This window comes from Poecilia latipinna, unplaced genomic scaffold, assembly GCF_001443285.1.
Source record: "Poecilia latipinna isolate Pla-1442-1.1 unplaced genomic scaffold, P_latipinna-1.0 Scaffold978, whole genome shotgun sequence".
NCBI lineage: Eukaryota > Metazoa > Chordata > Actinopteri > Cyprinodontiformes > Poeciliidae > Poecilia > Poecilia latipinna.
Genome location: NW_015113594.1, coordinates 51,120 through 78,743, shown reverse-complemented (window position 1 = coordinate 78,743; position 27,624 = coordinate 51,120). Strand labels below are relative to the sequence as shown.

Here is a 27,624-nt window from a genome sequence, read left to right as displayed (position 1 = left end):
TGTTTAAATATATAGATTTTATATACATATATTCATGTGGATGGCTAGAAAAGAAAACACTATATTCTTACATAGGATTGTTTCAGCACAGTCATATTCCTAAAGTTAAATAGTTATTTGATACAAAATTACTATAATAAATAAAACTCATCTCATTGTTTCTTTATTCACACAGAGCAGTTGTACAAACAATAAATTACAAGTTCAGTGCTGTGTTTCTGGCGGTCTGCAACAGGCGTCCCCGACTGGAGTAGTGTTGTGTTGTCAGTCAAAAATACTAACATATGTAACTGTCAGATTTTTTTTTCTTTTTTTTTTTTTACTGCATGTGTGTGTACATTTCTGCTAAATATATCTATATGCTTTAATACTTAAATGTATGCAAACAACCTATTTATTGTACAAACGTACTTTGTCAATCTGCGAAGTGTGAGGCCTTTTGGCTGCAAGCTGACCCTGGGTCTCGTTTGAAATATTTCACTCCTGTTGGTTGCATGGTTGCTCAATGGATGTAGCGCAATGACAGGAAGATGTTTAAGTCCAGAATATAGTCAGCTTACTTTAATCTGCCTTGTTCAACATGAGAGCTGAGGTAATGTTGACAGGAATATTGTTCTTTTCTTTTTCTTACACAAATGAAAGGTTTCATAATAGTACAGTGCTTTGAAAACGTTTTCGTCACCTTGCAGGTTTCTTCTGTATTTGCTGAAATGAACAAATCTTAATGTTAGACAAAGATAATCCAAGTAAACTCAAAAAGGGTCTTGCCTACTTCGTGTTGCCAGACAGGTGCTGTTAACATAATGACCATAACCCAGACCTGAAGACTGCAGAATCTGTAGAACTGAGACAACATGAAGTAGGTTAAAAAAATCTAAAGAAAAAACAGCACATTATACCAGAACTTTGCACAAAAATAACCTTTTGGTTGACATTAAAATTTGTGTGACAATAGAACAGAACCAGAAGACATCTGCATGGAGACAAATACGCTTTCCTGGTACTATATATTGTCTTGAAAATAAGCGGATGCATTTCTTCCTGAATTACCAGAATAAAGGTAATAATGTCACACAGATATGTTGAGGATTGTCAGGAGTTGGTTCACCTAAATTACAGAAGAGGATATTCCTCCTCTTTGATATAGAGAGCATATTGTCCTACTATCAATATATTTTATTTTCTTAAAGCAATAGTTCAAAAATACACTTTTTAAAATTTATTTTTTCAGAAGTAGCTGAGACGAGTGATACTATAGTCAAATACTGTGTCCCGAGGTCACACCCTGTTAGCTTAGTGTAGCATTAAAAAGTGAAATGGGAGAACGTAAACAGAAAACTAAACCAAAGCAAAAAAAAAAAGCATTAAAGGAAAAAGTTTTCAAATTCCACAGTTGTATGATGTCAGACAAACAGTTTCGTTTACAATCAATTTGTAAAAAAGTGTTTTCATATAAAGATAATCACTAAAAAGCTCCAATATAATATATAATTTATTGTTATTGTATGTTGTTTTTTGGGGATTTAATGCATTTTTCATTTGTTGTGTTTATAACAGATTAAATAAAAATAGAAATACTCTAAGTTAGATACAGCATCCTATAAAGTAGTCTTTGGAAAATGACGGTAAATCACCGGTTGTCAAAGCGGGGAACAAAACATCCCTAAGTTGTGGCCACAAACTATCCTGAGGGAGTTGCTCCTTTTTTCTATCAAAACAAGTTAGAATGTGAAGATGACAAAATTAAAAGGTATGAAATAGTAGAGAGTTGAAACAATCTGCGCTGATGAAGCTAGTGTAGTTATAAAAAAAAATATAGACTGCTAAAAGGCTACATGATCATCTCTCTTCCTTGTCTTTGCAAGTTTCCAGGGCACACATTGTCATATCAGAGTTTTCTGTTAACCTGATAAACGCACAAAAATATAACAACAAAATCCAGTTTCCATGAAAGAAAGCTCAGGAAATGATTGAAGGCCGTTCAAAACAGTCAAGGTACGATATTAGCGAACATGCTAGCTGCTAGCTAGCACTGTGTCGTTTTTCAGTGATGATTATCAAAGTTGGTAGGACCGATACTTCTGTCTTTACTTCTGAACCTTCAACCCACTTTCAAAGAGGAGGGGGAAACATTTAGGAGATGTACCTGATGGCATCCGAAAACACTTTCCACCCAGACTGAATGTCACAAGAAAAGTAAATGAGCAACCCTGAAATTGGCTTACTGCTGTTAATGGAGGTAGTTGGAGCTAAATCGGTGAGTACATGTGAAGTGGGGTACTCTAACCACTGATGCTTTTGGACTGCCACCGTAATGTGTGTAAGCAAACACCAGGATTGTGGTGATCTGCCTATGTTTGGCTTGTGTGTGTTCATGAGAATGTCTTTTTCTTGTTGGAATTCTAAAGTATGACTGCAAGAACTGTATTTAGGCGATCAATCAGAAGATAGGAAACCCCCATTAATAGCAAGTCATTTATAATAAGTGGCATAGTTGTTGCTTAGCCACAGCTTGCCACAAAGACGGATGATTATCCAGTGAGAGTGTTTTCAATCATTCTTCCACCAGATTATATATTAAGAAATGTTCAGTAATTCGGAATCTGAGATGAGAGGGAAGGAATGTCGAGTGCTTCCCACTGTTGGGGCTATCGTCTCGGACAAACTGAGGACAAGAGACAAAGCAGTGCGAGCTGACTGACAACATCACTTGGAAGCATAAAAAGACACTCATGCCATAAGAAGACAAGACTCACTAAACCTCGAGGGTTTGGAGGGTAAAGTAAAGCCAACCAGTTATTGTCCATGTGGATACTACATGCAACTCGAGTCCTTAGCTATGCCAGGGCTTTGCCGGGTTGAAACCTCTCTGTTTAGCTCTTATTCTGCATAGCTAGAAGGATTCCAGGTCATTCCTACGTCAAATATAGTCCTTTTGTACATTTTTCCAGTCTCCCAGTGTCTGATCCTGGCTTTTTCTCCACCAACATTCACAATCTCCCTTTAAGACTCCAGATCCAGTCCCTACATCCAACACTTTAGATCTCTTTAGATCTGTAGACTAAAACGTCTCTCCATGTCCGTCCTTTCCGGCTGCTTCAGCATTTCTTCACCACACAGTGTTTGAAGGCGGAGGGTCGGGCGCTCAGAACGCAGCCCTTGGACAGCTTGCCATCCTGGTCCTTGCACTGTACCGTCCGGCTCTGCCAGCCGGTATCACAAGTCCTGGAGCAAGTCATCCAAGGTCCCGTTACCCACTTGGGACCTGGAAGAGGGGTTGAAGAAACAGAAGCTGTAGTTGGCCTTAGCAGTAAAGCAGCGGGCGTAGAGGAGATGGTAGTGGTGCTAACCGTGGTGGACCGCGTTGTGGTAGATGTTGTGGTGGTGCTCTGCAAAGGGGTCAACTTGGAGTTTGGATGCTGCTGCGGGGCTGTCCACCTCGGCATGTAGTAGCTATAACGGACGTCGAGGGGCTTTTTCGAATCTGTGGCTAGAATCTGGACCACCAAAGCTTCTTTGAGAGCCCCGGGGCCCATGCTGTGGAGCCACTCGTCGTGATGAGTCCACCCGCTGTAGTTGAGCAAAGAACCGTTGAGCGGGATGATGGTCTCCGAGGTGGAGATCATGAACTTGCCGTTCAGGAGGTACTCGCTGCCGGGTCGCCGCAGGGCGAGGTAGGCGGTGAAGCGGGTTTGGTCCTTGGCCATGTGCTGACGGACCTTGATGTGCGTGGATCCAGCGGGGATCTTCACGATGTCAGTGTAGCCTTTGCTGTTTGTCAGGAGAAAAGTCAGAGGAGATAACATGACTGACTGTAACCGAAGAGACCGAGAAAGTCAATAACGAACCCAAGTCGACAGGATGGTCTCTCCAAGTCTCACCTCTTCTTGGTGAAATTCCCAACGACCCGTATGCATCCCATGCTGTCGCCTCCACATATACCGCATTTGTCGAACTGGAGCTTGGAGCCGATGATGCCGTCGCAGCCCGTGCGAATGCATTTCCCTTTCACGCACACCGAACTGCTGTGAGGACGACACTCGGTCCCATCTGCCACCTGAATGCAGAAAGCCACGACATTAATGTCCCTTTCGTTATGAAATAGCTGGGCATAGAGCTGCAACTAAACGATTAATTGATTATTCTATTGATTATTTGGACCATTAATTGATTAATCGAATGAAAAAAACTTGCCACTTCTGCATTTTTTTCATGTAACCTTATTTATGTAGTATTAAAAGTACAATATGTAAATAAACAAATGTTTCTGTTCCTTTTTTGAATGACAAAATAAACATTTCATCACCTAGAATTCAACACCATTCCTTAAGTGAACGGTTGATCATTTGTTGCAAAGACACTTCTGTAGCTAAAAAAAAATAAAAAATACTTCTTACATTAACATAAAGCTGAAAAGACTTAATTAAGTGATGGTTATTTCAATTAATCACGATTAATCAATGTATTTTATCAGCGCTAGCTGTTTAGCTTACTTACCCGCTGAGAGAACACCACATAGTAGCCCGTCCCTTTTGCTCTGCATGTCAGTTTACACACATCCTTAGGGAGAACCCCGGCGTACTTCGGCACCCACTCGACAAAGGTCTTCACCCCTTTGGGGTCCGTCTGGGGGCCGTTGCGAACTTCACACTGTTCTTGACGGAAACTCTTACCTGCAGAAACAAAACGCTCATGTTAACCACCTGACCTCTTCCAGTTTCTCAAGTCTTTCCCGCGCTGATTTGCTCACTTGAGGGCGGGCACGGCGGGAAGACGTTGCAAGTCCGATAGATGGCTCTCTTTCCGATGCAGTAGCGGCCGTTGTTTCGCGGCGCCGGGTTGTTGCACAGGCGCTGGGCAAACTGCACTCCGCCCCCGCAGGTCCTGGAGCATGCACCCCAGGGGCCCCAAGAACTCCAGCTGCCGTGGTTGGACGTCTGGGAAGCCAAACAAGGGGAAGACGGGAAAAAATGAAGTAAAAGAAGGAGAACAGTTAATGCTTCTAAGAGATGTTGGATGCTGTCACCCAAAGGGAAAGCTGGCGAGAGATCTGTGATAAGTAGAAATATATCCTTCACTGGAATATAACAAAGAGACGGCCATCATATGATGATAACAAAAGTCTGGTGACTGACACATGGTCTGCTAGAGGATTGCCAGAATCAAATTCTCCACATATTTCCACTTGTTTATGAGTCATAAGTGAGGAGCGGATGAGTAATATTTAGTACTTCATCAGCTCTTTTCTAAATAGGGTTTTCCATATTTTTTTTACATCGCCTTGCAAAAAAAAGTCTATCCCTTTAACTTTTTGACATTTTGTCTCCTTATAATAAAAAAATTATGTATTTTTAATGGAATTTCATCTTAAAAACCAGCAAAAAAAAAAAAAAAAAAGAGACAAATATAATTACAAAGTTGAAGGAACACGATAGGTTTTAACAAAAAATCAGAAAATTGTGACGTACGTTTGTATCCAGTCATCCTTAGTAAACACTTTGAATAAATTTTGCTGCAGTTAAGACACTTATTTCCATGACAAAGGCGCACACAGAATGAAATATAGCTGGATTAAAGAATCTGAACGTTGGGAGTGGGGTTTATGCTGGTAGGAGGCGACCGAGAAGAAGCCAGTCACCACTTGGGCTGCATCCACGCATGCAGCCGTCTGCCAAGGATCAAATTACGCTCGTCATACATCATGTGACAGAAAAAACATAAAAGAAATATTCCTTTCATCCCTTTCCTAAACATCTTAATCCCTTCTGACTTCCACAATCTTTTTTCTTTCCCTCCTGACAGCCTGCCAGGAACAGATTTGGTGTCCCTACAGTTAAATTTTATTTTGATGTTTATGAACAAGGCCAGAGTTGAAGTCGCATAAATAAGGCGGACCACACAGTGAAGCCAGACAAAGAATCTCTTTCCCCTAGCAGAGCCTCTCAGTACTGTGTGTTTATCTGTGTTTATTGCTATTCCAGCAGCACTTTGACTCCTTCTGACAAATGCGGAAAGGTGAGCTATTAAAGGAAACCTATTTTCGACTGTGTTTCTTTTTCGCTTCCCCCTCACCGAATAGTGCTTCTTTCGGGTTTTGTCCACACACTTTCCCTGCAGGCAGATGCGCCCTTTCCCGCACGGCGTCCCCTCCACCGCTGGAAGCTTCTTGGTCAGACACACCATCTGTCCCTGGCGGATCACGGCGCACCACAGGCGAGAGCACACGTCCATGCCCGGGCAGACCGTGTACTCGAGGCCGAAGGCCAGGCGGCACTGTCGGACGGCGTCATAGCTTTGGCCTGGGAGCTCCTCTGGGCCGAGGAGGGGCTGACGAGGGGAGTCCAAGAGACACTCGGCTGTTGAAGCGTAGCAAAAAAATAAAAAAAATAAAAATAAATTAGGAATAAATGCAAGATGCAAGATTCTGGACGGTTAGTGATATATTTCAGTCTACTCGGGCACTGTGTAGAAAAGCTTTAAAACCCTGCATAAAATATGCAGCAAACCGAAGCTTTAAACTCTTCAAAAACACAAAATCTTAAGTATTTTTGGTCAAGTTTTCTGTGCAAATATCTTAGCACACTTTAATAAGTCAAAAGTAACTTACAAGAAGTTTTACAGGAAGATATAGGAGCTTGTTTTAAGTAAATAAAAAAAGCAGTTGCAGTATTTCAATCATAACTGGAAAATTTTATTCAACTTTTCCAACAACATTAATGAATTATCGACTTAAACCAACCTCTTAGATCTAGCTGAAAATGACTTTTTTTCAAGTGTGCTGAGATATTTGCACTAGAAACTAGACTAAAAAACTTGGTGTGATTTTGTGTTTTTTTTTGCTCTGCATTATGGTAATTTACAGATCTCTGCCTGCATAATCCTAATAAACTTGGCCTGTGATACTTTAGACTCAATAAAAGCCCCTGCAGCTGCCGCAGCAGATACTGCCAAGCCTGAAATTATAGTGTCGGTGCTTGAATTATGCCAAAAGCCCTGGAACTGCAGTGCAAAGTGTCAGCGGTGATACTTTACGGCTGTCATGAATGAAGCTGGTGGATGAAACTGGAACGTGAAGCATGAATCACTTTTCATCTCTGGCTGCACCGCAGCTACACTCGCTAAGAAGGTTTATAGAAATCTAAATAATGTCTGCTGATTGACGTTGCAGCTCTCAGAGGTTATGATCGGAACTGACATGATCGCAGATTGTGGTGTGTTGTTCTCCTCCTGCGTTTTCCTCCCGACTCACCGTTCCCGTCGTCGAAGAAGTCGGTGATGGTGGACGAGGTGCAGCGGCTCCAGGGCTTGGAGGCGTCGATGGAGGTGAGAATGGACGACATGAGCTGCTTGTGGCTGTTGACCCCAAAGCGCTCCTCGCAGAACTTCGAATCATCGTGGGACAATCCCAGCAGGTGACCTGAATCCCCAGATAGAGACGATACGGAGTGAGCTACACGACGTACAACTTCAAATAAAAATCTTACTGCAGATGACAGGATGCTGGAAGTTGGCCAAAAATATCTATGATCCGACTAATTAAAAATAAAACTCCTAAAAGTGTTCGTGGTAATAACAACAACCCCCACATTCCGATACGGGTTGGCAGCATCGCGGTGAGATGTTTTCCCTTCCACATCAAACCGTGCGCCACTTAATTCCAGCAATGTGAGGAATGTCAGGTCGTGTCTTGAATACGCCAGTGCACCGCGCAGAAAGAATCCGAAAAGAAAACACCAGCGAGCGCGAGCGCTGTGGAGTGCATGACGTGATTTCGAGCCACCAGAAGGGAAGCGCTGACAGAGGCATTCACGTGCCCCGGCGTGATCCCGCTCGTCCTTCGTGTTTTTGTGCTTACCTATCTCGTGAGCGACGGTGAATGCGGCGTGAAGGCCGTCGTCCTCGATGACGGCGCAGCTTCTCTCCGGAGAGCAGATTGTGCCGACGTCCGCCATGCCCAGGGTGTCGCAAGAGTGGTGGCCACACAGGTCCTGGACAAAGGAAGCGATGCACATCTAAATCACTGCTTAAGTGGGAAATAGCAGCATAACACCTGAAATTGCTATTTGTGAAACGATGAAATCACAATTAGACTTTTCAGAAGCTTTTGGATGAGACAAAAGCGTTGGTATACTAACAACAGGAAGTGAGCGGATGGATAATAACACAAAAAACCCGGACATTATTTAATGAGAATATGTTAAATGAGTGTGTGCCAGTTAGCAGTGACATAAGTAAAGGATGGAGTGGGCATTCTACTGCTGTTGCAATAACGGATAGAATGAGTGAAAGGCAAGAGCTCACAACAGGAAACTCCAGGCGTTGTTTGTGAGCATGAAGTTGATCAGGTCAGAAAATGCTTCTGTACCAGGGATTTTTGCCATTTATGACAACTGTCAGTACAAAATATCCACTCACTGTGTTAAAACAACAATTCCTTCTTATGTGTAGAAAAGTGAGACCTGCAGAAATGACTCAGTTCGATCAGTCATCTTGATATCTGAATGTCACAAGGTCAAGTCGACTACTGAGTACTGGTTTATGAATGTCTATTTACCTGCTGATTTACACAGTTGTTGTGAGGTATTGTGCTGACGCACATCAGAGTGTGTGCCGATCTGAATGCTGGTTTGAACTTAAGTTTCGACTCAAGTAAACATCAAACACTGTGGTAAATCAAAAGGCAGATTCTGCTTACATCACACTGCTTTTAAATCTCAGCACAGGGTGCCAGTTTGTTAGGTCTCTAATGTCTCCTGACTTCTCTCCCATTTACTGACTAAATTACCGTAGAAATATTCACTTTATGCGACTTTTCCATCACTACTCTTGTGCTTTGCGGCCACTTTGTAAAAACACTGATCCCTTATAAAATGCAACATCACTTTTAGGAAAGTTTAAACTTCTGTTCTTGGCTTCTTCTTTGCAGAAATCTTGCGATTTTGGCAAAGAAAACAAATGTAGCTATTGTAAACTACAAGCCTGTTTCATGAGTTCCCATAAATCCCGTCCCTTTAAAGTGTGCTTCCCCTACCGAGGAGTCAACTTTCTGTCACCCCCTCAATAACCAGCTTCACTAAGTGCCGATGTTGTAGAGGGGACTTCAACGCCAGTTTCCCTCCATGTGCCTCGAAGAGAGAATTCGATTCCTGCTTTGATTCCCACACATGTCCACGCAGACGAGGCCTCGGATTGGATGGCCTGGCCTCGCTGAGAGCAGAGATCAATTTACTAATCGAGTGCCTGCACACGCTCACGCACACACATAACAAGTTCGAAGTGTACATTTAGACTAAGGACGTGCCTGGATGCATGAAAACAAAAGTCTGTATGAGTGAACATTACAACATAAACGCACACACACGTCCCGGGGAGAAGATGAATCGTCATGTAAAGCGGTGCTGACAGGCCTGCTGGGTCGTGTGTGAGAGGCTCTGTGGGGAGGGTGTTTACCCGTTCCGGTCCGATCCGTTTGGAACAAACTCCCTTGTGTTTTGCACTCTCACACATGACTGACTGGGTGGGACACAGAAACACACACACTCAAACACACCATTTGTGATAACTACATTTAAGTGGATGGGCGCATTCTAACAAATAACACAGAAAATGCAAAATTGCTGCAAAATTTTGCAGAAAATGCAAAATTTTCTGCATTTTGCAGAAAATGCAAAATTGCAATTTAATGAGCAAAATTGCTCATTAAAGTGAACAGGAAGCTTCTGCCAGCTGACTGCTGGATACATGAGGAGCAAACAAAGGCTGATTCTGACTGCATGGACGGCTGCCGAGAGCCGAACGGAGCAGAAGTTCCTCCGGACTTGTCTGTGCGCAGACAGGCATGAAGAGCTGCTGCACTTTGATCAGAAAGTGGGTGGACGTCGAGAAAAGTTTCACCACCTCTGTTTTCCCGTTTGCCAAACGTCTTCCTCTCGATTTCTTTTTATTCACTCGTCCGTCCCCTCTCTAGATTGGTTTCAGGCACACCTGGATCTACGCTGGTGAAACGATGTAAAAGGAAACGTGCGGGCAAAAAAAAAAAATTGGGGATCTCCTGCTAAATAGTGACATGTGAATAATACCTGCATTAACCTCAAACCACATGTCAGCTTGTCTAATTCCCTGCTCTGCCAAGACTTGGCAGAGACTTGCTTTTTTATCCTGAGGGCTCTGAAGGAAGAACAAAAAAAAAAAAGAAAAGAGGGAGGGTGCAAGAGAAACAAAAATAAGTTCAGGTATCAGACACCGGGGGTAGAGGGAGAAAAGACGGAGTGGTGCCGGAAATTAAAGCAAAGAACAGAGAGAACAAGGGGTTACAGTAATATTGGCAGAAACAACATGGGAACAGGTGGGACACTGGCTCACAAAGGTCAGGGCCTCGATCCCAGCTGTGCTTGTGTGTGTGAGGTATGAGACCACTTGAAATCTAAGCCAGCGCTGGTGTTAGGTAAATTGAGCCAGACACACGCACGCACGCACACACACAGAAAGGGTTTAGCTCACTCTACTATCCAGTGCCAAGTGATTCCAGCAAACCCTATGAAGATACAGCCTGATGGGTGACTCAGTTCATTTTTATATTCAGGTGTATTGTCTTATTTGGTCCAAATTTAACATCAGATTAATCAAATTCTGTTTCAATTTACGTGACACCAGCTTTAAAAGCTAACGCTGCCTATTAACGAAAACAAAACCTGGCCTAAATTATTTTTTAAGCCAAAACAGAAGGATTGATATTATTTCAGTCCATACCGCTACCAAGTATGCTAATGTATCAATTTAAAACAATGATATGGTATTTAGGAAGCCATTGCTAGCATAATGATTAGCATATTTAGCATTTTCCTAAATGCTTTTTAACCCACAACAAAATAATTGATATTTGGTATTATGTGGTCGTTAGCATGACATTAACGCTAACTAGGAACACCACATTTTATCTATGGCTTTCTAGCAAGAGTTTAAACAGAGCGCATCCATCTTTAGTTCATGGAAACATTGGCTTATGTAGAATACTTACAAATTTTTCCTGATATGGTTTTTGTCACGTTTATTCTCAAGGCACGTATCAGACAAAGAAGATAACTTGTTGGTGCCTCTTTTTGGAGGGGTTTAAGTTAGCCACGGGAAAATGTAGTAATTTGAATCAACATATAGGAATCATGTCTCTTCAATAACCTGAATCACGTAAATAGTCGAAGTCAGAGTCCATGTTGAAGGTATTTTTCTTCCTTTCTTTGCATGAACACATGAACTAGCCAAAAGTTGGCACTCAAAGGAAATTTTCACCCTTGATTGTGAACAGGAGTGGGGTACATCTCACTTATGCATTTCAGTTTGAGGACTATTTGTTGTTCCAGGACAAATCAAAGTCTCTGGCCAGTTGCATATTGTTGACAGCCAAAGAGTCCAGGCTGTGGATCCAGGAGGCGTCTGCGTGACGTCGACATGTGCCAGACGAAGTAAAGCATGTGTGAAATCTCAAGAGCATTTAAAACAAACAGAGGGACTGACTGCGACGGGGGCAGAAGGCTGGGAAATGTACACTGCAATGTACAGACACACAGGGAGGAGACTGGACATGACAACAGAGTGGAAGGGGAAGACATTGGACTGGTACTGATGGTGTCTTTATCAACATAGTTTCATCTCTTCAAATCACACAAAAGCTAAAGTTACTGTGACTTAAATGGTTGTTTTTTTTCCTTCATATTGCGTTTGATTAAACTGTACAGAATAAAGAGAGTTGTGTAGGTTTGTCTTCCAGCAGGATGACACCAAAACAGCCAGGATAAGTGACCAAGTCTTATGAAGCATTTATGGCAAAACCAGAAAATTTATGTTCCCAGATACTCTCTGTCCAATCTGGTCACGCTTGAGCTATTTTGCAATGAGGAATGGCCAAAATGCCAATCCCTGGCTCACAGAATATAAGTAAATCCTCAAAATCCACACAAACACTTTAGGGGTTTGTAGTAGTAACAAGACAAACATGGGGCTGTGTCTGCCATACAAGCTTAAAGCAGTCCAACTATGTGTAACATTTAATGTTCCCACTTACATAGAAACACTCTCTAGCATGTCTCCAGTGTCCTCAATGCACCCGTTGTCTTGTTTCAGCGCTGGCATGAGTGGAACTGGGTGACACTGTCGTACGGGTCAGCTCTCTGGGAGTACTGGGTCTTGAAGTAATTAGACGCAGCCACAAAGAGGCGTGTTCCCTCCGACCCTGTGCCACTTGTGGCCTGCCAATGTGGGAACAAAGGCCTGGTCTGACTCCATGGTCAAGATAGGATCCACTTCAGAGCAGAAAATTAGAGCCTATTTGAGAGCTGCTCCAGATTTTTGTATAAAAGAACTTACTTTACACTACTTAAGCTTATTTCATACCTTTGACATTCTGAAATGTTGTTTCCCCATTTCCGTTCAGGTCATTTTCCCTTGAAAATCCTTAACACACATTTCTATTTTTAAATACATCAAACTTGCCCTATTTTCCAACTCAAATGCTGGAAAACAGGAAGCAAATTATGTTTTTTTTTTTTTTTTTTACCGGCTGGCACTCTGTCAGTGGAAACACTAATGGGTGTAAACAGTTTTGTGCGACTCCAAATGTTTTCTGATCTTTTCTGCTCTCCTGACAAAAAAGTGAATTGTGGTGTGGCAAACTTGTACGAGTGTGGCTCCTGAGAGGAATGTGGCTAACACGGACATATTTTACAACTTTCCATCTCAGTTTAATGACAATACAGAAATATGGGTGGAAACAAATCACTGCAGACAAGTGAATTGCAGAGGAATGCGGCTTTAAAACACCGCTTTCACTTATTCCTCAGGAGCTGCTTGGGATGCCTTTCTACTTGTTGAAATGGCTGACAAAGTAACCAGAACTGATCCAGATAATAGCCTTTTAAAAGCCAGAGTTTAAAGGTTAAAGTGAGTTTGCCTCAAAGGCGAAGGATTAAGAGTTTCTTTTACAAGATGACAGATTTTAAAAACTGTTTTTTCCACCCTGCAGGACTTCAACAGATATAACCAAACTAACTATTTATAGCTAATACTGGGCTGAGATCCGCTTTCTGACTTTCAGAATTGCCTGCATTCCTTCAAAAAGGTATCAGAAACATCCCTTAGGGTTTTCTTTCCTTCCAACAACTCTGCAGGTTTCTCGATTGCCTATAAACTCCCATTCCACCAAATCGAAAAGGCGCTCTGTTGGGTGGAGATCTGGTGACTGTTGAAGCCATTGGCGTACAAGAAACTCTTGGACTTGTTCAAAAAAACTGTTTGAGTTTATTTGAATTGGTAGGTAAATTTAGTCATGACTATTTCCATAAGATCAAGGCTGCATGAGCTTGAAGGAGAAAAAAATACAGTTCACTGCCTTTCCTGTCATATTTTATGAGAGTTTCCTGTCCACTTTGATTACTGGTGTCTGGATTGCCGTTTTTGTGGACTGCCAAAACCAAACATGCTATGATTCCACCTCTCTCTCCTTTGGCTCTCTTGTTAACCCTCATGCAGGTGTAGTGGCAATAGGCTTACTGAGGAGCCACGAGGTGGTTGGCATGCAGAAACTGTGCCACGCATGCCAACCGGCTGTCCTCTGGAATGCACTACCAGCTGCCTTGCCAAAGCACGGCTGTGACAGCTAGGCACGAGTTCAGTGGAGCCACGGCAACACCAGCTTCTTTTGCTATATGACATGGCTTGGACACAACACAGTCCAAGGTGAGCATTCTGACAAGTAAACCAGAGTTAACCACCATGAAGCCACACCCGGAGAGATGAAGAATGCCTGCAGATTTGCTGCTGCCCTGTGGCTTTTGGACCTGGCAGTTAAACGAGGGCTGAAGGGAGGAAGGTAGAGAAAAGGATGGTGAAAGAAGGGTTATGTGAGTGTGGTCTCCGTAACTGTACGGCCTCAAGGAGGGAGGAAGTGTTTGTTTTTCTGACAGCTCCTCCAGTCTGTAACTCCTGGACTCAGCTGACAGACACTGCAAAAAGCAGCGGGGGAAAATATGTCCGAGCTGGAGTGATGAGACAGAATTGGGAGGAATGGGGCGGGTGAGTAAGAGACCATGCGACGACGAACAAACACAATCGAGTTTCAGCAGAAGTGTTGGAAGTATTTCTGTAATGCAACCAGCAGCTGATTGGAAGAATCTATCCAGGGAAGAATGTTCGGCAGTGGTGTGAGCGCGCCTTAGATTACGCATACTCCGAGGCTGTCAGGGGACTGGGAGGGGGAGGATGGAGACAGAGGAGCTCGCCTAGAAAAACACCAAGTGCAGGAAATAGTGTTTTTTTTTTTTTTTTTTACGTTTTTAGCGTTGCATATGTACAATTCAGCAAAAAGGAGATGTGGGGAGGAAACGTATACAAGGGCAAGAAGTATCACAAATCATTGAAAAATGATTCATATACATCATAATTTAAACAAAGTTGGTTAAATGTGCTAGTAATGCATTACATACTCAATTCAATGCCTACATTTGAAATTCTTCAGGTGTAGTTTTATCCCATTATATTTTAATATCATACAGGATCATTTCATGTTTGTTTCCGTGCTGCAGTGTGCATTGAAATATATTTAGCTACTATGACGACTCATGAAATAGAACATATCTAATTAGTTAACCCAACTTCTGACCAATTACAGTGGACCACCACCTATTTTGCTCTTCAGTATTCAGGAATTCACCTATTTGCAGTTTTTTCTGTGAAACTTATTCTCAGAAAATGAAGACTATCACAGCTTTCGAGAGGAAATGCAGCATGAGAACCTGAAATACTTAGGCACAATCTATGTGCAACATTCGTTTTGATTGGCTGTCCACAAGAGCAGAAATAAGGAAGCGTGTTAGCTATGTTAGCTAATATTTGTGGATTTCAGCTACTTGTGGGTGGTTGTGTTTCCTAACTAATTTAGTAGTTTGAATTAAATTGTGGCATGATTGTGTTTCCATACATGTACATGTACTTGCCAATGTTACTTAATATAATTCACTAGGGTGACATATAATAAATCAGTCCCACTGACATCAGGCAAACTCTCAATATAAAAACAAACGACGTCACTTCATGCCTTTCTGTTTCACCCAAGGTTTCTTCTCTCTGTGGAGAAATGGTCACAAACATCACAATTTTTGTAATTTATCATCAGCAGCTTTCCAATTAGGAGAGTAAATGACAAAGTGAATCCATTTTCCTCTCCAGTGACATCTACTGTTTAGAATGATAACTGCAGTGAGTGTAAGAAGCCGGCTACCTGCTGAAGGCTAAGCTTAAGCTGACACATATTGTAACACATTTATATGTTGCTGCACACGACCACTTAACATTTACTGACTTTCTGTTTCCACATTTAATTGTGTATTTGTTTCCAATTCAATTTATGTGTTATTTTTTAATAATAACATTGTGGAACTGTTGGACCTCCATAGTTTTACCTGGTGGGTTCCTTTATTGAACTATTGACATTCAGATGCAACGGTGATGCCGTTTCACGCAGTTGTCATCACACGATGGCGCAAAGCTTCTCCTACCAAAGCGGAACAAACAGGTGGTCGTGGGTAAAAGGCGCGGTGCGGGCGGAGTTTGTTTACCTGCCTAGTGAAGAGGATGGCTGCGTCGTGGTGATGCTGGTGGTCGTCGTCTAGCGGGTTCTGCTGGTTCTGCCACTTGCAGAAGCTCTTGAGCGTCGCCGCCGCGTTCTTGGTCACCTCCAGTCCCTTCTCTTTCTCCGACACCGTGATGACCTTCACCACGGACAGCCGGATGGGGTTCTCGATGCTGGCGTGTCCGTACAGCTTGGACGCGATGGATGCCAGTGTGAGCAAGTAGTGGTTCAAGTCCCTGCCGTACTTCTTGGTCATGGAGTCGTCCGCCACCAGGAGCAGCTCCACGTGCCTGGCGCGGGACACCGACCTCTTGCGCCGCGCGCCGGGCTCTTTGACGAGGCGGCTCCACCATCTCCTCCCTCGCGCGCCGTGTCCCTCTTCTCCGTCCCGTCTCCCCTTCCCGCGACCTCGGTGCCGCCGTCTTTCCGCCGCATCCCTGCGCCCTCGCTTCCCGTCGCGCGTGCCGCAGCTCTCGCGCCCCTCGCTCAGAGCCTCGAAGCTGAAGCTCTCGCGCGTGAACACGTGGAGCGCGCTCTCCGCATCCCGGTCGTGCAAGGCGCGCGTGTCGTGCTCGTGTCCCTTCGCCCGGATGATGGGAGTGATGGTGTAGCGCGAGTGGTTGACGGCGAAGAAACCCTCCAGACCTCCGCCGCAGAGGCTGAGGACGGCGAGAGACTCCGGGTTGGAGTTCACCGTTCCGCGGTACGCGCACTCCCGCTGCAGAGGCGCGGGACTCTGTCCCGTCATCGCGAGCGCATACTGAGGGCTGAAGTGATGCGACAGCACCGACTCATCCCGCTCCATGTCCAGCTGAAAGCGCCTCCCATCCAGGTACACCAGGTAGCCCACCTTCCCTCCACCGTTGTAAATCCGATCGATGGTCCGCACCACCCCGTCCGTCCTCCGGGCAGGTGTGTGCAGCGAGCCGCTCGCAGGTGGAAGATAGAACCCCTGGAAGGTAGACACCCCGGCTCCAAACTCCACGACGCACAGCAGTTGCAGCAGCAGCCGAAACCAGAGCATGCTCCCGGTCAGAGCGCCAAGGAGCCGCGGCATTGTTCACTCCAACCCGAAAAACATTTAGATCTCCGCTAAAACATCCCCGCAGTGGCTGAAAGGGACAACTTTAGGTGGCTGCTGTTGTCCATGCGTAAAGCGCATCCTCCTCCTCTCTCCGTGTCCGGATCCCCCGTGCACAAGGCGCACAGCAGTGACCAACAGGCGAGAAAACAAAACCATTGAAGAAGAAGTGGGAAAAGGAGAGGGAAACAGAGCGGTGGAAAGGAACTCTGCGCAGCTTGGAAGAGGACTGAGCTGAACTTGGGAGAACAAAAACACAAAGTTTGCTCTTAATAGGACCCGGGGAGGAAAAGTCCTGCCCCCTTTTGCGCTCAATCACCACTCCTCCACCCCCACCTCCTGTTCTCTCCGTCTCCCTCTCTTCTTCAAATCAGAATCAAGCGGTGGAGGAGAGAAACCTGAACAATGCCTACTTTGGAGTGTTGTTGTGTTTGCAAAAGCACTAAATCCCACATTGTTGCTCTTGCAGCTGGGATGTAAACATCAGCACCAGCAGGACCTGCATCAACTTCTGCAATCCCTCCATTAAACACCAGCATGCTACTTTTCCACTTTGAATCCTTTAATAATTGAAGTCTAACTTAGTTTAGCTGGAGAGTTTCAACAAATGACGAGGGAAATAGATAATTTATGACCATTCCCAAAGAAGAAAGTTATGGAGTTCACTATTTCCATGCCAGTCGTTTCATTGTGCGGTTGTGTAAAAGCTGTGAGTTTGCATACACTACGTGCTGCATGAATAGTTGGGGGATAAAATGACTCTGCAGGTGTGTGTGTGTCTGGGTCTGGAGCTGTCGTGATTATTTATTGGAGTTCCCCAGCTGCCCCCGTGGGATGTCGCGCAGAAGTTCGTCAGAACTGAAGTCACCGTTGAAGTCATGCACAAACATCCTCCCAGAGGGCTGCTGGCAGTGAAGGTGCATTTTTAAAGTTTCATGCTCAGCTGCTGAGTCAAAAAAAAAAAAAAAGGTTTTTTTTTTCAGTGTTCGCCATGACGATGGCACAGAACTTCTATCCACCTATTGTCTTTCACTGATCTGAGATCAAGTGGCAGGGGTCAGGGGTCCAGGTGATACCCTGGTAACTTATTCTGGGGGATGCCAAGATGTTTTCAGATCAGAAAGGATGTATTAATCTATCCCAGTGTCTCCCAACCCTGGTTCTCAAGGCACACTGCCCTGCATATTTTAGGTATTTCCTTCCTTCAGCCCAGCTGATTTCAATTGATGACTGATTAACAGGCGTTTGTTCAACCGCAATCAGCTGAATCAGGCACATTAAAGCAAGGAAACCTCTAAAATATGTAGGACAATGTACCTTGAGAACCAGGATTGGGAAACACTGGTCTATCCAACAGGTTCTGGATCTGCCTCAGCTTTTTCTTCAAGTGAAACGTATCCTAAGAATATCCAGATACCCAAAGCACCTTCAGCAACTCTTTAAAAACAGGATTGGCAGCGTTTCTGGTTGCTTCATTCAAGGAACTTCCTTCCCCATTTGTTAGGCATAATGTATACGTCCCAGTTTGTTTAATCACAAAGCATGTGGGACTCAAATATCACTGTTTGTATCAAAGGTCTTCCAAGACTCTCAGCAAACCCTAATGAGCAAGAGGAAAGAAAGAGGAGCATGCCAAGGCCTTAAGGTTCAACCACCCAAAGAGAAATATCTTCTTTCAGGAACCTTTTCTTTTGGTCTTGTTCCACAAGACACAAGAACACATCAAAGTACCCCAAGTAAGGTATATCAAGTTTTAAAAAGGTACAGTTTCAATAAAACAAGTTTTCTTTGACATGCAAGAGAAAATGTCAAAAGTTTTTGAGCAGTACAGACACTTCAAATATACTGAAAGTGTGCAAAGCCCACTCGTCTCTATAATTAGGGTCGTCTTACAGACTGCTACCTCAACAGAGGTAACCGGCCATTATGAGCCCCCAATCCTTCCCCAACCAATCACTTGATGTGGAATTTGATATGTGACCTTACGTTTCAAATTTGCTACGTCAAGGGGTGGGAGGCCGTGTCGGCTGTCCTCTAAGCTCTTAATCCGAAGCATTCTGGATGACTGATTGGCAGCGTGGGCAGTGTGGATGGAGAAGGGAGTGGGAGGGTGGTGGAAAAGTCTTGGCTCTCCTCATTAATCCACTTTCTGTAAAACACAGCCCAGTCTCTTTTTTTCCTTTAGAACCTTCCCCTAAGAACTTCATATGGAGATCTGGAGTGATGGAGGCACTTCAGTTCATGACCCCATGTTATAAAATTCTTGCTGTTCTTCTCCTGACGACTGACACCAAGATGGATCCAATATCAAGTTGAACTTGGTGCCCATATCACCCTCCTGTTATGCAATGTATCTCCCACCCCCACTGCCCATCTCCTTTTTCTTTCAACCACAACCCTCCCCCTCCCACAGACTGCTTCTCCTTTACACCAAACTGCCAAGTGCACTATCTGAGGTGGTGAGATGCCCCTAAGCTCACTGGAGTTGTCGTACCTCTGGAAGGAGGCAGGCTCTGCTTCTCAAGCTGTGATGAAAAATGATGCAGCTGCAAACTAAGTGGCTCCGAGCTTGAGCAGAAATTGACTATCCCAGAGCATCTTTTCAAAGCTCCACTGACAGAACACACAGCTTTGGTTCTCTCTGCCTCTCTCCTCTTTGAATCTCACACGCTAATCCTCCCATCATCTGAAAAGGGAGATGTATCTATGCCAAGGCATCCATATGGACGTAAACCACCCCCGTTTATCCACACACACACAAACAAATTCACCAGAGTCACACGTGGGAAGCTGGCTGCACTATGATGTGGCAAACCAAAACAAGTCAGGTGTGTGTGCGTGAACGTGCCGAGCCACGTGCGCGCAGGGACCGGCCCACTTCGGCGGCGACTGAGCAGAGAGGGAATCCAATACGGCTAATTGACAGGATGAGCCGTTTATGTAACCACCGGGCTCTGTCGGCTTGAAGCTGCCGCCCTCCGCTTCGTCTCTGGTCTCCATGACACCCTCCGCTTCCTCTGCCCACACGCGCTGTTTCCTCTCCATCCCGTCGCGGACGCCCAAATGAACAATTCCCATCAGTATGAGGAGTCTCGGTTTGCAAGGTGCGCTCCGGGCATCTTTTACATCTGTCGACGTGGTGACGGTGTGACTGGGACCACAAGTACATCATGCCTCAACACCAGCACATCCACTTTTAACACAGCTTGACACTCGTCTGGAAACAAACAGACACAATGGACCCTTTTCTCCATAATCAGTGTATATATTGATTCATAAGAGAACAAAAGAGGCACAGCTGTAAACACAGATGATAACAAGTGGATGAGTCGATGCAAAGGCTTAACGCACATAAAAATTTGGTTATAAAAACAGCTTTTTCTAAGTTTGATTACATGACCTCTTACATGTTTAAAATATCACATCTGGTCATGAAGTGCTTCTACTCCACTCGATTTCAGAGATGTAAACAAGCGATCCTAGTGTACAGTACATTTTGTCCCGGACTTACAGTACAGAAAGCTGATCTGATCACCCATAATGAATTATTAAAGCATGTCTGACTGTGTAAACCTACACACGTTTAGATGAGAAATGACAACAAGAAAAAACCTCAACTTGCTGTTTGTATCAGGGCAGACATTAAAGTACAGAACAGAAATATGAAATAGTTTCAGTAATTCATGTTTACGTTCTCATTCTGTCACATACGGTGTCTCTCAAAAGTGTACACAACCCTGTTGAATTTCTGTGTATTTCAAACATTTTCAGTTTATAATAGTTTATATATCCTGAGCAGTTAAAGGGGGACAAATCTAATGAAGGGAAACATATATATATAAAAATGAAAAGCTGAAATAGCCTCGGGGGATAAATTTGACCTTCTTGAAGCAGCTTTTGTGTTCTAGGAGTTGTATAAAAGATGTTTCTGACATCTGCATCCTTTTAGCTAAACTCAATGTTTCCAGAAATATCGCAAAAGGTCAAAATGACACCAAACAAAGTTTCAAGCATGAATCTAAAGGTAAGGTTTGGCACAAAAAACTCAAGCACATCACCAGAGAAAAACACCATACTAGCAGTTTGGAATAACCGAACCAGAGTCCAGATATAAATCACATAATTTGATATATTTGGAATCTGAAACTGAATCAAAAGGTGCTTCTGCAAAGTTTAAATATTTTCAGAGTGTGCACACTTATGGAACCTGGTGGAAAAAATGTTAGTTTTTGTATTTTCCCTTTACCAGATTTGTTTTGCCGGTTAAACTGGACAGGATAAATTTGAAGTTTGTGTGATAGTTTTAAAATGATTTTTAATGGTTTCATTTTTTTTGTCACACTGTTGAGAGACACTCCCACTTATAATAATAAAAAAATCTTATGCTGATGTTGACTTTGAAGGGTTAGAAGAGTGTTTGTTAAAAAAAAAAAAAAAACACAATAGTACGTTTTCAGAATGAAATCATATATATTGCATTCATAAATGAATGCAATTTAACAGGAAAACATTATTCTTCATTCATTATTACTTCAACAAAGGATAAAAAACTATAAAATTTCTTGAGACTGGCTTGAGATTAACTTAGCTACAATTTTTGCATTGTGTACGGAACATTTGTTTTTTTTGTTCTTTTTCAAATTTCAATTGAAATTTTTGTAAAAACCATAAAACTGTGAAAATAAAATAACCAAATCTCTTCCGATATTTTAGCTCTAGAGCTCTACAGAATATCCCATAAAAAAACATTTTAAAGTTTAATCTTGAGGATTGTAAACGGTGCAAACTTCACTTGGAAATGTAATGCTAATAATTATAGGCATGTTCAAGCTGTAACTTTACTCCTTCCCTTCGCCCACTTCATCTTTACAATTGCTATTTTAAGCCTCTTTATTTACCTGACATCACTGAAACACAGAAAAAAAAACCCAATCCTAACAACAAAAAAAACTTAAACATTTGGTGCAGACATTAAAAAATATTGTATAGTTTTTTTTTGTTCTTTGAAGCAGCAGTAGTTTTTTAAAAACTAATTTAAATGAGGTTTGCAGAGACCTTCAAAGAAGACATACTCTATTACGACATATCCTTTCAGTGGCTTTTCAATTTGACATGTTGACCTGTTTGACGAATTGTTCATTTTAATCTAGCGAATAATCAGGAAAGCATTTCAGCAACTCTTGTTTTCATTTTTAATCAATATGACTACATTGCCCAGCTTATGTTCTGTTAATTATTGCTTACAACAGTTGAAACAAATGTGCTGAAGTTTTTACTCTGGAGACGCCCACTAAAAGATCGTCTATGCCGTTTCTGAAGAAATACTGCAAACGCAAAACTAACGCAAACTAGTGCACGTTTCAGTCAGATCTGTTGTTGTTCAGGTGTTCGCAGCAAAAGTGGCATTTAGTGGACGCAACTCGAGTATTGACTCCACTTGGTTTGGATGAGAAATTCAAAAAATCTCCAGATAAATCATCTGACATCACATGTCTGACTCATGGAGTCATTTCAGCAGACATGCTAACACTCTCCGAGTCTCTCATAGAGAGTATAGTGTAGCTGAGGACTGTGTGCTGCTGCCAAACAAAGGGAACGTCTCTAGGGGTTGTTGTTGTTGTTACATGGTCCTCAAGTACTAATTGTAAAATTAGATGAAAACGTATGATAGCAAGTACGGAGAGAAAAACGGTTAAGATTCAGGAGTGTGTGCTGTTTTTGTATGGAAAAGACCAGCTCTGGTGGGCATGAACAGGAACCGTGGCTGATCTGAACGGCCAATCAAGTTTTATCCCAGTTTAGGGTCAGACGCTCTGATAATTCTTCCAAACTGTTGACTCCGGAGTTTCTTTGGTAAATTATAACATTTCTCCTTTAACGTTTTTTGAAATAAAGTCTTCCGTTGTGATCAGCTGTTCTTTTTCGGCACACCTGATTGGCTGAGCAGCGTACAGTGCCACAAAGCGTTCGTTATCGTCATGTCTTCTTTTCTGGGAGGAGCTCTACGATTTGCTGCTTCGGCTTCCCACTGAGAGGCAGCACGGGGCTGTAGGTCAGCGCCGAGCCGTTGGTGGAGAGGTGCTGGAAGGCCATAGACGACTTCTCGGCTGGGGTGCAAAGGCGATGGAAGCGCTAAGGAGTTGGGAAAAGTTCCAGTTAGAAAAGATACAAATCCCATCTTTCCTGTCTTTGAGTTGCCGTCGAGAAAAGTCACCTGCGGCAGGGTTCCTGGAGTGGTGGCCAGCGCGTACACGGCCCAGATGGGGAGCAGGGAGACCGAGGAGAGGGTCAGGATCCAGCCGAGCGTGATGGCCCAGACCGGAGCCACCAGTCCTTTCCCCAGGCTCAGAGGAGACCAACGCACCAGGGAGAAAATAAAGGTAGCCTGAAAGAAGATGGAGGGACAGACTCTTTGATGAATTGTTGAAGAAAGGGTTAAAAGATAAGAACTAAAAATGTAAAATGACACCAAATAACATCAATATGTGGATCTTGTGTGTAGCAAAAAAAAAATTCTGTGGATATTTTTTCATTTTTTAGATGCTTCTTGATGCAAACTATTCCATGCCCATGAGAGGAAACAAAAAAAGTTTCTCAAACACTTTAACTTGTGCTTTGTTTTCTGGTTAGAATCAATAAATGTCAAGCTAGCATGCTAAGCTACATCTAACAGCTGACAAAAGTTTTAAAAAGGCATTACTTTTGTAATTTGGTGAAAAACATCACAGATGTCGTAAATATGCCCTGCAGCTGAAACGGTTTAACATTATGCTAACAGCTAATGCTAGTTTTCATCTCTTCATGGTGGATAGAGTACCATCTGGGAAGTTAATTAGGTATGAACTGTACTTATATAAAGTACGATGACATAAAAATATGCTTTCGTTTAAAAAAAAAAAATCTGTGGCACCCCTCAACAAATTGACGCCCTGGACTACTGCCCCTATAAGCACTTTCTAAAGTCTGGCTCAGCTTGCAGCCTGCGGAGACACCTAATGGGAAAAACAATGTAACAACTAAACTTTGTTCATTGTGGATTGTCAGAGAACAATTCAGTTATGTGGAAGGTAAAGGATGTTAACTGTATGACTCTCATAGAAAGACTGTGGAACATGCTCAAAGTGGAATAAAGACTTTTATTGGAGTCATTCAGTAAGGGCTGAAGGACGCCCGTACCTGTCCTTGGTAATGTGCTAAAAAACCTTCCATGATGCAGTTGGACAATGAGATCACGCTCATTCTCCAGACGAACCTCCAACAACAGATGGATTCCTTCGTTGGAATGCAAAGCAGCGCTGCTCCTCAGCCGCTTCCACAACAGACGGCAGCAGTCAGGCGGGATTTTTCCCATTTTTACAAGGCTGCACCCAACTACCTTGAATAATGGCTTTTTTTTTCCCCTGACAGCAACTACTGGAGGAATGTTGTAAACTTGGCACTGATCTGCGATGCAGTGGAGGCCGTCCAGATAACAGAGAACCGTATGGAAACGGATCAACCTGGCTTCAAGCAGGGTGTTAATGTCCAAATTCAAACGTTTTCTAGACTTAAATTTCAATTAATTTCCTCATTTTAAGTAGAAATACTAAAGAAGACTGAATTTATTGAAGATATTTTTGGAGAGGCAACACTTTAAATACCTAACCTACGACTAGATGAATGTTTGGACACAGACTGAGAATGGAGTGTTTTGATCAGAGAAATGGTTGACTGGATGGTTCATCCAGTCAACCATTTCTGTATGGATAAATGTTTGAATGGATGATTGGACTGATGGACATAAGGAGGAGTGGTTAAAAGATGGAAAAAGTATATATTTTGCGCAGTTAGATGGGAAATAGAGTCTGGTAATGCACAAAGCTTTCCATTCCCACAGTTTTCCAGGCTGGAAATCTATAAAAATTAAATTAGAAAGACGAGGAATTCTGCTCAAGCCACAAATAAGCCACAAATTGTTGCTGTTGCATACCTTATTTCAGCCTCCTCATCACAATTTTCTGCATAAAGAGAGTTTTTCCTTTTTTGTCTACCACACAGAGGTCCAGACATTTTGGTGGGCCTTCAAGGTTCTGACTGAGGTTTTTGGTCCGGTTTGCCAACAGGCAGAGGTTACTCACAGTGCACACGGCCGGAGTCAGGTACTTCCAGCACAGCTTGAAGACAGGCAGGGGGCTGCAGCCCGTCATATCTCTGATGTTGCCACTGAAACGCTCGGCTCCTGATGAACAAGAACACGGTAACAACAAAAAGAGTTTAGATTCTGCTGTCTTTTACTTGGAGGCAGAGAAAGCGAGAAAAAAACATGAGGAAAAAAAAAAGAGTTTATTCAGCAGTTGGTGTCACCTGTTCAAACCAATGCACTCCTTGACTATATGTTAAGTAGAGTCCTTAAAAACAGTAGATTCCCACAGCTGTAAACGAGCCGAGAGCCCTGACCGCTGTGTTACCCAAAAGCCGCCGACTCAACTGCTGGGAGAGCGATAAAACCTGTCTGGCTTCGTACCCAAACAAAAACACACAACGTGAACCGATTCGGCTTTTTTCTGATCCCCCGCAACAACAATTCATCGCTTTCCTCCAACAGCTGTAAAGTTAAATGCTGAACATTAACCTGGCTGAGCTAATTGTGAACATACAACTTCCCCCCAATCTCTCGTTTATGTCGACGGCGTCTCGTGCTGCTTTAGGAGACCAATTTCTGCCCGAGATAGAGGCTACCTGGGGCCGCTGGCTTGAGCCTGAGAGGGGCCCAGGGGCAGATTTAGGGCCCGGAGGACACAGACAAACGGGGGAACTGGCCAGGAGCCAGCCTCCTGACAGCAGAAGAAGACTGCAGCCAGATTAATACACCGACTCCTGACTGGAAGTGGAATGTAGGAGGAGGGGAGGTGGACAGCTTCTATCAGAGCCGACCACATTCATCAATGAAAGCATTTTAATCTAATTCTGACAGAAATTTAACTGGGAGGGGGGAAAATTTATAAAAGTTAAATAAGAGAGGAATAGATGCATTAAATAAGATAAGAAAAAAATGAAGAGGAGGAGGGAAAACAGCTCAGTATAGAAAAACGTTATTAAATAAATGACTCCTTATTTATAGAGCACTGCAGCTGTATTTACACCCCTGAGATTTTAAGGGACAACAACACAAACAGCAGATGAAGGAAAATGATACAATTTTCAACATTATGAAAACCTGAAAAGTGTGGTGTACACATGTAGGATAAATACTTTGGATGCAAGTTTTCAGCTTTGCACATTTAGACACTCAGTTTCTGCAGGTTTCACCAACTCAAACTTGAGGCTTTTTGGAAATTTTACGTCTACATCATGACATAAATTTACAAAAAAATTTGCATATTTTAAATAGAAGCAGTGCTCAGATTTTTTGCACATAATGAACGTAGCATCCAAGGGTTGGCAACAGAGACGAGCCAGAGGCAAAGACAAATGTCATCCAGTCATCTGGCAATAAATCTAAGCTTACCCATGGTAGATGCAAAATGCTAGCTAGCTAGCAAGTGTATGCTAGCAGCTAGTTAGCATTAGCTTCAACGGAAACAGAAAACAATGAAGATGTTTCAAACTTTTGCCAGAGATAAAAGAAGTCTGGATTGCTCTGGACTTTGACTAGGACACCAGCACTCCATTGCATCTCTGGCTGTATGTTTAAGTGTTTTCCTGTCTCTCACTCCATGATGCTGCCAGCACCATGCTTCACCATGAAAATGCTGTGTTCAGGGAGACATGGGGTAATTTTACATCATACAATGTCGGGCAAAAAGCTAACATTGATACTGTCACCGATTTCTACCCTGACTTGAATGTTACAATTGATGCAGAAGAGCTGGATTCATACCATAGACCCAGCCAATGGCCAGAGACTGGAAGATGGAGAGAAGCAGCAAGCTGGCTCCACTGCAGGAGAAGTGGTCATAGATCTGGAACACATAGAGACCACCCTGTCCGAGGCGGAAACATATGGAGAGAACAGAGAGAAAAACAACAGCAAGACTCCTTAGTTCCATGTCATGGAAGAAAACGACTCAGAAAAAGCATGGGCGTCTTGTTTTTGTAGCTCTTATTTTGCAGAAATCAGACTTTTTATAGAAAATGACTTTGCAGAGTCATCATTAATGAATTTCAATAAACTCATTGAGGTCATGTGACACCGCAGTCGCATAAAACTCACCGGTGTGACCATGACCAGCCCAATCAGGAAGCACACGACGCACACAAACAGCAGCAGCAGTTCTCTGCGGTATCCACGCCGGATCACGTGGGGGTACAGGTCTGTCACCGAAGTCATGAGAGCCTCCAGGCTCACGAACTGGATCCCAGGGGAGAGGAAAATGTTTGCGTGTGTGTGTGAGCTGACAGATACACATTCCGCTGACGTCACATTACAATACGAAAGAAGAGAGCGCCTACCTGCGTGTCGAGACCCAGCATGATGATCATGAGGAAGAAGCAGACGGCCCAGAGCTGAGGAACGGGCATCATGGCGACGGCTCTCGGGTAGGCGATGAAGGCAAGACCGGGTCCTGTCACAACACACCATAGAAGGGCATTAACACAACTGCTTTTATTACTACTGCTGCAATTTTGACCATTAATAGGTTTATAATGCTGTGTATATGTAGATTTTCTTCCTACTTGCAACACATCAGTCTTCTTAAACATCAGAAAGTAAATAAATCACACTTGAAATCATTAGGAAATTATGTCAGTTTTGCAAATGATGCTCCAAAAATGTATTTATTGTTTTCAGTTTCAGCACAAGTCAACTTCCTAAACCTATTCTTAAATACTGACTGATATAAGTAATATTTTTGGGATTTTAATCCTTAAAGTGTGAGTACGGTCACACAGCTCCGCTTTTTATCAACATTCTATAAAATACTAAAATAATTTCGATAAAAAC

General features: G+C 43.1%; 2 protein-coding genes and 1 long non-coding RNA gene across 6 annotated transcripts in view; 1 reads left to right on the top strand and 2 right to left on the bottom strand.

Moving 5' to 3' along the window:
- Nucleotides 1-17,610, bottom strand: adamts5 (ADAM metallopeptidase with thrombospondin type 1 motif, 5 (aggrecanase-2)). 2 transcript variants are annotated; one of them, XM_015050168.1, is made up of 9 exons: nucleotides 15,606-17,610; nucleotides 7,856-7,988; nucleotides 7,250-7,417; nucleotides 6,073-6,356; nucleotides 4,751-4,937; nucleotides 4,498-4,673; nucleotides 3,882-4,057; nucleotides 3,351-3,771; nucleotides 3,153-3,265 (listed from the first exon to the last, which is right to left on the bottom strand). In XM_015050168.1, exons 1-9 carry the CDS (start codon nucleotides 16,674-16,676, stop codon nucleotides 3,251-3,253), a joined length of 2,631 nt encoding a protein of 876 aa, XP_014905654.1. In that variant the 5' UTR covers nucleotides 16,677-17,610; the 3' UTR covers nucleotides 3,153-3,250. The 2 variants fall into 2 exon arrangements, with proteins under 2 accessions (XP_014905653.1, XP_014905654.1); XM_015050167.1 differs by having other exon boundaries at nucleotides 1-3,771; nucleotides 15,606-17,607.
- LOC106958324 (uncharacterized) overlaps nucleotides 7,339-27,624 on the top strand; it is a 22,833-nt gene continuing 2,547 nt past the window's right edge. Inside the window, exon 1 of the long non-coding RNA XR_001427132.1 lies at nucleotides 7,339-7,412. This is a non-coding gene — a long non-coding RNA (uncharacterized LOC106958324). The remainder of the gene's footprint in view (nucleotides 7,413-27,624) is intronic.
- The window catches only part of LOC106958323 (sodium- and chloride-dependent GABA transporter 2-like), a 23,005-nt gene continuing 15,320 nt past the window's right edge, over nucleotides 19,940-27,624 (bottom strand). For all 3 annotated transcript variants that reach the window (XM_015050172.1, XM_015050171.1, XM_015050169.1), the window contains exons 10-15: nucleotides 27,132-27,244; nucleotides 26,893-27,030; nucleotides 26,560-26,662; nucleotides 24,818-24,918; nucleotides 22,915-23,085; nucleotides 19,940-22,832 (exon numbers count right to left, since the gene is read on the bottom strand). In XM_015050172.1, coding sequence (XP_014905658.1) covers nucleotides 22,677-22,832; nucleotides 22,915-23,085; nucleotides 24,818-24,918; nucleotides 26,560-26,662; nucleotides 26,893-27,030; nucleotides 27,132-27,244 — 782 coding nt within the window. In that variant the 3' untranslated portion in view covers nucleotides 19,940-22,676. The remainder of the gene's footprint in view (nucleotides 22,833-22,914; nucleotides 23,086-24,817; nucleotides 24,919-26,559; nucleotides 26,663-26,892; nucleotides 27,031-27,131; nucleotides 27,245-27,624) is intronic.